Source organism: Geospiza fortis, unplaced genomic scaffold, assembly GCF_000277835.1.
Source record: "Geospiza fortis unplaced genomic scaffold, GeoFor_1.0 scaffold162, whole genome shotgun sequence".
Taxonomy (NCBI): Eukaryota; Metazoa; Chordata; class Aves; order Passeriformes; family Thraupidae; genus Geospiza; species Geospiza fortis.
The window spans coordinates 2,842,843-2,851,290 of record NW_005054316.1 but is presented as its reverse complement, the minus strand read 5'-3'; the positions used below and the strand labels follow the sequence as shown (position 1 = coordinate 2,851,290).

At 39.6% G+C, this 8,448-nt stretch overlaps 1 protein-coding gene across 6 annotated transcripts in view; it reads left to right on the top strand.

The window, feature by feature from the left end:
• The first annotated feature begins 4,673 nt into the window (after positions 1–4,673).
• Positions 4,674–8,448, top strand: part of BCLAF1 (BCL2 associated transcription factor 1) — a 20,209-nt gene continuing 16,434 nt past the window's right edge. Inside the window, exons 1-3 of one of the 6 annotated variants that reach the window (XR_004081653.1) lie at positions 4,674–4,964; positions 6,000–6,073; positions 8,045–8,168. Coding sequence is in view for 5 of the 6 variants with exons in the window: in XM_031056228.1 (XP_030912088.1) it covers positions 8,065–8,168 (104 nt within the window). In the remaining variant the exon portion in view is untranslated. Of the gene's footprint in view, positions 4,965–5,999; positions 6,074–7,081; positions 7,157–8,044; positions 8,169–8,448 lie in introns of those variants that run through there. The other 5 variants (XM_031056228.1, XM_005420076.2, XM_005420079.2 and 2 more) reach the window with 5 other exon arrangements.

The following is an 8,448-nucleotide window of genomic DNA, read 5'->3' as shown; positions in this document are numbered from 1 at the left end:
CTCCCTGCGGCGGGAAGCGAAGGTAGAAGGGGAAGGGGCGGCGGGAGGCGGCAGCGGAGCTGCCTGGGAGCTCCTGGAAGCCTGGCGGGATGGGGGTGTAGGGGTATGTGAGGAATGGGCGGCCGGCCGGCCCCGTTGGGCTTGCGCCCCGGGTGCAGGGCCTTTGGTTTTGGGCCTCCCTGGGGGAGGCAGGAAGGCCCGAGGGGATGTGGTTGTACAGCGCTGGTTACGGGAATGTTAAATTTCCCCGTTATCAGTGTGGGTGTGACACGGACGAGGGAAACGGTGCCGGGGAGAAAGGATGGTTCCCGATATTGAATCAGCCTTGACGGTCGCTGGAGGAACTTCCTTTCGGGCATGGCTGTGCTTCAGGCGCCTGTGCCTGAGGTGCCCCACGCCTCCCTGCGCCTTTCCTGCCCTGATTGCAGATGCCCGCAAAGCCCCGTGAGGGACCGCAGCGGGTTTTATGCCCCTCGCTGCAAGGCACTATTGTGTTGCCCGTCTTGATTGTGCTGTACTATGCAACCATTGCAGGATTATTTCCGTTATTTCCCCTTTGCTTTGTAAACCTCCTACTTTTCGCCTTTAATTCTATGAAAATCAGGTTCTTGTTTTGTGTGTCATGTTGATCCTTTACGAAGTCAGTACAACCCATCACTTGTTTATCTCGGAGATCGAAGTTTTGTCCTCAGAGGAGCAGTTAAATTTTACTACAGAAAGACGTGAGGGCATGCAAAACAAAGGTGCTCCTGACTCCCGAGTAGTCACTGCTTAAGCAATGCAAATGTATAGAAATATCACTTAGAATGGTTGTTCTTGGTGTGGGAGGGATTAGTTAAACAGCGTGGAGTTGCAGGAAAATGCTGTCTAGCTGCTTTTCTTCTCCCTCCTCCTCGTCCTCCTCTCTGATAATCATGTCGTTTTGGACAAAAGTAGGGAAAATGAGGACGGGGTAATGGCTTTGGCACTGAGGTGTGCTCCAGGCGTGCATCTATCTTGTGTCACAGAAAGTAAGAATTGCATCCTCCCACTTGTCGCTTTTGATGTTGAGTGACAGGCTGTGCTGAATGGCCAGACGGGGTTCGGTGTGTTACATATATCGGTGCTTGGAGCTGGAGTGCCTCTTTCCTGGGCAAGGCTTTAGCTTGCAAGCCTGTGTGGAGCAACTTCTCAGGTGAGGGTTGGGGCTGGCAGAATCCTGGGGGCAGGAGGTAGGAGCACGTACCATGGAGAAAAGCCTGTTCGCATTGAGAATGCAGAAAACTTGAAGTGGTCGTAGGAATCTAGAAAAAAATCAGCTCCTAGTTTGGAGCTAGGATGCAGATATTTGGATGGATTATATTCAGGCTGGTTGTCAAGGAGAGGTAGTGCAGTAGGGGTTTGTGGAATGCCAAAGAACATTTGTGGTTTGTTTACAGGTAGGGGAGGTAGGTGAAGAAAGCTACTCAAGAAAGTGCTCTGTTTGTCAGTGTGCGAGTTTCTCCCAAAGGTATTCTGAAAAAGCGTGTTGCTTGCTTGTTCATTGTGCTGGCACTGGCCTCATGCAGCTTTGTGGTAATTGGGATCTGAGAGGTGATGTGCCTGAAAAGGCAGCTTTTGTCCAGAGTAGTTTTCTTAGGGATCACTGCTGCAGCCCACCAAGCACCTCTGAGGGTGTCAGTCTTGGAACAAATGAGGGCGGGAAGATTGCCTTTTCTGCAGCAGCAATTCGTGTAGTTCATAGCAGAGACTGGGGAGACCGTGGTGTAAAGGGGTATGAAAACACGGTGTGTAAAACACACACACAAAAACAACAAAGGCCGTCCAAAACAGTATGTGTCCAAAAGCATGCTAATTCCTTTTTGTGTATGCACCCATTTCTCAGTCACTTCGGTTTCTTTGTTTTTTTAGTTAGAGGAGAAACGTGGTTTTGTTTGCTATTAGTATTACATAAAAGACAGCTAACAATCATATGATGGTTTTGCAGAGGTGATTTTGCTGTTACTAGGATGCTGATTTTTTACTTCATTTAGAAATATTTTGTGTTATTTTCGGTATAGAAATTAATGAGTTGGGGGAGAAGAAGGCCTTTTTGTGTTTTACTGTTTCCATTATATTTTCAGCATATTAAATGGGTGAAGTAGTGATTCCCACCTCTTGTTTGTATGTAATAGTTTGGGCATATTTGCCATGGAATTTTAGTTTTTGAAGGAATCCAAGTCACCGATGATCTAAGTAGGATGGGTTTAAGTGACTATAAAATGCATTCTATTCTTATGTATGATGTGCCACTGCTAGAGTTTTGGACATTAAAAAAAAAAGGGGGGGGTAGAGAGTGGATAAGAAAGCACAGCAGATGTGCAAGCACTGAATAGATGACTTACAGTGTTGTCTCATTAAGACTGACTTTATTTATTTCTGTGGGTGTATTATGAGAAACTACTACAAATTCTGTGGAATTTTATGAAGACTGTCCTATCCCCTTTTGTGTTGTCATGGTTGTATAATCATCCCGTCTTTTGAAGCCTGACTCTCTGAATGAAAACTCATTTTGGCAATAGCTTGTGAATTACTTAAACAAGATTTTTATTTAAATCTACCTGACAGTTCTCAAATAATGTTTAAGCAAGAGAAATGCAGACTATGAAATAGCTATAAAGGAAGGGTAGCTAAAATAATGGATCTAAGAGGAAGCAGTGTTTTGCTAGAGTAAGTGGGTATAACTGTCCTAAAATGTCTTAAAACTTTACATGTGATGTATAACTTGTTAAACGGCTTAAGAGATGTGTTGTATCTACAGTCTGTGGACTCTGACGAAACTCCAATGCCACTGGCATAGTGAAGACTGCTAAAAATACTATATAAAAGGAATTGGTTACCATTTTCCTTGTCCTTCTTATGTTTTATTAAACATAGCAAATGCTGACAGTGTCACTTACTTCCTTCTTATTGTGTTGCTTGTGATGGGATAAGCCCAATTGTGTTTTATATCTTGTTTTTGCTTGATGGTCGCACTTGCTGGCCAAGACTGATTGAAGACACCCAAAGAAGAAGACATCCTGTTGTTTTTTTCATTAAGAAACTTATCTGGATGTGATTCAATAACTGACAAATGATGGACTAGCCAATTTTCAGAAAATGTCGTGGTTTCTGTGTTAAGTCTTGGTTGTTTGGGTGTGTTTGGTTTTCGTTATTTTGACTTTATATGTGTGTGTTTATTTTGGTGAGGTTTTTTGTTTTTTGGTGGGGTTTTTTGGTGCTTTGGTTTTTATTTTTAAAGTTGCTTGCAAGTATTGTTAAAAATCTTAAATACCACTAAGTTTGTTGCTTCTCGAGGCTGTGCCAGGCTGGTTTCAGGGAAGCTTTAAGTTTGTGGTGCTGCCAAAAGAAGCAGTTCTGCCCAGCTGCTATTTCAATTTCCCTGTGTTGGCCCAAGTGTTTGTGGGCTGTGTAATGAACCATACAAAAAAAAAAAAGTTGTACTGAAAGTGATCCAGTATGTGGGTGCAGAAATACTTAGACTGGCATAGGAAAGATCATCAGGAATGTGAGGAAATACAGGATAGGAGAGATGGGGCAGTTTCTTTAAACTAGCAGAGCCACCTTATTCTGTGGAGCTGCAGCAGCTTCCTTTGTAAAATCCAGATTTTTTTTTTAACATGGCAGTGAAATGGTTGAGGGCCAGGCATCTCCTTTCAATTATTTAGGGTGGAAAGTGAGGAAAAAGAGGGAATAGGCTCTAGTGTGGACTAGAGCCCTGGGGTTTCAGGCACAGGCCATGTTCCTAGCAGATGTGGTCCTCTCTTAAAAATGCTGGGTGATAGTGACGGCACCTTTTCACATGGTTGATGCACACATCTGGCAGTGTGGGTCTCTTCTGAGAGCAACAAATAATGCTCTTTCTCATTGCTCTTGACTGTGCCCTTGCTTGATGTGGTGTAGCCACTGCAGCCTGGCCATGAGCAGGAAGAGGCTGTGGGTGATTTCCTTTGCTGCTGTGAACCAGGGTGTTGTGTCTGTGGTGCTCTGAGGGTGGGTATTTTTCTGTGAAGGTGTGCAGCATGTGGGAGCTGACTGTCACAGACAGCCGTTTTCCTGCATACTCCTGCTACTACCTCAATTCTTTTCTAAATGAGCTTTAATAAAGGTTAATAAAATTTTAGATTCTTGCATGTTTTGAGAATATTTACATGGACCAAAAAAACCTCAGCTATGTATGTAGTCTTTTCACTTCTGTTCCTAAGTATCAGTGTTGTTTGGATAAGGTGGTCTTACGTGTCAAGGTTTTACCTATTACAACTAAATGGAAACAAAAGCTGCAAATAGTTAAATGTTTTTTATTCAGTAGTTAAGGTTTTTTAATAAAAGCTTTTGGTCTTGTTTTTGTTTTTTAATGTTATATCCATACTCTTCTTAAAAAACTTAAATGGGAAAAGGGTAGTAGCAGATATGTTTTAGCTGCCAGGGTTGGATGTGGTATAGCTAATGTGTTGCTTAAAAACAGAAGTGTGGTTACTTTTCACCTTTGCCAGTTGCTAGAAAAGATTTCTAAGACTGAAGAACTCACTACCAGAGTTTGAGTTATGGTAATTTAAGATCCTGTCATCTGCTTAGAGGTCTTAAAAGTGAAGCAACTATCTTGTTCCATATCCCCAGGATCTAAAGACTTGTCTAAATTAGGATTTGGGATTTCAGCTAACACCAGTTAAAGTCAGAAATACAGATTATATAAGTATTCATTTAAAATCTCAGCCTGAACTTGAAGTTTGTGTTGCTTTTTCTGTACTAGACTTCTGAATGCCTTCGTTACCCTTTACTGGCTAATACCATCTCGCCTTTTGTCTAGACAAAATCTGAAATGGTCCGATACACTACTGTGCTCCTTCGGAGACTCATGCTTGCTGATGATGAGAAGTAAAAACTTAATCTTAATAAAGCATATATTTTGTAGAAATTGGAAATGTCTTGGTCACTACTAGTGAATGGTAAGTGGACTTTTGAAAGCAGTGTTTATGAGCACAAATGCTACATTTCTTCTTTTAGATGAAGAAAACACCTATGAACAAGTGTGGAAGTGTCCTTTAGGAGCAGTCAGTGTCTTATGCCTTTGGATTTAATGAATTGAATTGTTGAGCTGCAGAATTTCTGAAGATCCAGATCTGTCTGTAGTGAAGTGGGATAAAATCCCTGTTTTGTTGCTTGAGTGGAATTGAAAAGTGTGCTTAATGTTGAGTTGGACTACAAATGCACATAGTCTTAAGGCTTGGAGGGAATTAAAAACTGAGGCCAGTGAAGAATTCATACATTTGAGACTGGCTTTGTTCTTACAGTTATGCTTCCTTTCTGCATAGCTGTAAAAGAGCTAGTTCTTGAAGACATTTGCTCTTTGGGTGAAATTATATATGTATGCATTTTAAACAAGAAGTTATACTAGAGTAATGCTTCTGTAAATATTGCAAGAGAAACCTAAAGATAAACATTTCACCGTTGGCCTGAGTTCTCATCCCCATTTTTTTTTTCCAGTAAGATAGCTCTAGTGAAGTGCAGAGCTGTGTGCTAGAGCTCAAACTGGTCTAAAAGTTTGCCACTGTCCTTTTTGCTTCTCTCTTTCTGGCTGCATGCTGTTATTTGCTCCATAATCCAGCTCAGTTTGGCCCTTCATTAAGCCACTTGGATAACCTAGTTAAATGAAAGTGGTTTCTAAGTATCAAGAGCTGGTCACTGGAGGACCTGAAGGGTGTCAGGGCTGCTCTGAAGGTGAGGATAATGTGTTGCACAGCCCTGTTACCAAGGCTGAGGAAGGAGTGATCATGTATGGAAAGGGATTTGCCACTTTGGGCAGTGGCTGGCTCTTGAGCTGCTCCGGTCTTAGTGTGCAGCATCGCTGAGTCCAAGAGTAAATTTGCTATTTGTTATGTATTGTCTTTTCATCAGATTAATGTTTGAACCCATTTAAGCAAAAAGGTACTTCCTTTTAGCAAATGTTTGTGTCTTTGACAGTCTCACTTTTTGTTCTGTAGGACTCAGTATTGCTGAAAGCACAAATACAGAGTTTTGAAATAATTTCTGCATTGATATCAACTAACAGTTTGAGGTAAGTTTAGCCTAAGTCCTTTTTAAATGTTCTGATTGAACTCAGCTATTGAAAATTAAATCTTATTTTGCCTTCCTATATTTTATGCTTGTAGTAAGAAGCTGCGGTATATAAAACTGTCTTATAAAGATCAACTGTACTTGTCATACATAGAATGCAAATAATTTAAAGCTGAGATTGAGTTATATTATAGACATTGTGCATCTGATGTTTGGTTTGATAATTACTTGTAACAGAAAAAACCCCACCAGGTTTTGTTTTCTGTCACTCTTGGAAAATTGGCATGTCTTAAACAGTTTAAAAGGTCTAAATTTATGTTGCCTGTGAGTATTCATCCTAAGTGATTGCAAGGCGTTTTCTGTAAACTTAATTGAACTCAATGAATTAGAAAATATCTTCAGAGTTCTGCAAATTTGCTCTTTAGTGGAAGGAGCCAATAAAAAAGAGCATTCAACATATTCTTCTTCACCAAGGTAAATAGTTTTTTCTGAGTTACGTGGAAGTCTGGTTTAAATTCAGTTTATACTGGGCTGGTTTTAGATGAGGTTACATCTCTTAGGCCATGCAAACTCTCATGGAGAAAGTCATGTGGGCAGGAGGAACCAGTTGATAGGAGGAAAGTTCATCTGCTTTTCTCTTTTCAGTTCTCTTAGATAGGTCTAAAGTCTCTGTCATTTTGGTAACTTTAAATTAAACTCTGATGTTGTTTTTGTCTTTACATAATTGAAATACCTCCCAGGTAATGAGAAAGATGATATAAGAGAAAGTACTTGTTGTGTTGAGCTAGTATTTTTTAACAGTAATTTTGGGCTTTAAAGCCTGTTTGCAATACAAGCGGTAAATGTTTGATTTTTTCCGTTTCTGTTTTAATTTTATTGTTAAACGATTATAATTGAGCATTCAAAGGCCTGAAAATGTCTAGTTACTTGTTCATAGCTTTTATTCGGGTTGTCTAATGTGACACTTGTTTTTTGTTTTTTTTTTTTAAAGCTGGGCAATTTCAAAAGAAAATGGTAATGGGTCAAAGTTTTTATTAATTAAATTGGGGATTTTTAGCCACTGATCCGAAAAGAAAAGGAAAAGGTGTGTATTTCTTTATGGTTAGCACTAATTCTAAATATCTATTATGACTGTACATAAGAAGAAATGATAGTTTATTCTGAGTTACTACTTTCTTTTATTTGTCATTGATTCATAATCAGTTGTAGTTTAAGTTAAGTTCATAGATTAATTTGTACTGAAGTGTGTTGAATCTTGTTGCAAGCCATATTGTTTAACTAGTTGTTAAAATCTTTAAGTTGGCCATGCATTTTACTTGTAGGTTAAAAAGCTAAGTTAATCTAAAAAGATGCAGGATGGGCATCTTGAGCAGTGGAAATTCAGATCAGAGGGATGAACTTTAGTACATATGGTTAAGAGAAGTAATAATGCCTGTGGGTCAAATTAATAACTGCTGGACCAGATACTTCAGGGCTTTTTCTTTGCTCATGTGAATGGTGCATTGTAGAGGACTGTGAACTCCTCCTGGAGAAGAAACAGTGCATTGGAAATGCAAGAGAACTATAAATCACACAATAGCTAGAATTTTGTTACAATATATTAAGATGTCCAGAATTACATTATTCTTTCCTTAATTTGCAGAGATGTTTCATTTTCTGCTGCTTCCTTTCTCCTGCAGGATCTGTGTGCAGTTAAATCTGGAAAAAACCTTTCACTATTACACTTCATGTTTTCAGAGAAATTGTGTGCACTGCAGCAATGTTAAATTCTTTAAAATGTGGTTAAGTTTTTAATTTACCAATAAGTGGTCTTACACTGTCTCCAAAGCTCTTTTGTTTAGCAAATGCTATACTACTTTGTAATAGCGTCGTTTTAGTAAATGCAAATTTTGTTCATTTATATCATTTACATGGATGCTAAATGGTTGCTTCTATTTTTTTCCCTCCTCTCATTGCTTTTCCTTTTGGGAAGGAATAGATCTACTAGCAAAAATGGGTCGATCTAATTCTAGATCACATTCGTCAAGATCAAAGTCCAGATCTCAGTCCAGCTCTAGATCAAGATCCAGATCACATTCAAGAAAAAAGAGATACAGGTAAGTCTTACTGCGTGAAAAGGCGATTTGGTATATTAGTTTTTGTCCATAATATGTTTTTCACTTGCATGATGCTATGGCAGAATTGAGCCTGGAATCCTATTTCATTTTAGGCAGTAGGTAAACTATACTTTGAGTGTTATTTTTGTTTAATTTTTTTCTCCCCCTCTTCCGGTATCTCAAGATAACTTCACAATGGTAGTGGTTCTTCGTGATTTCTGGCCCATTTGACTTTTCCCTTCTGCTTTACATGATGTTTTCTTCATCTAGTCTCTTTCCC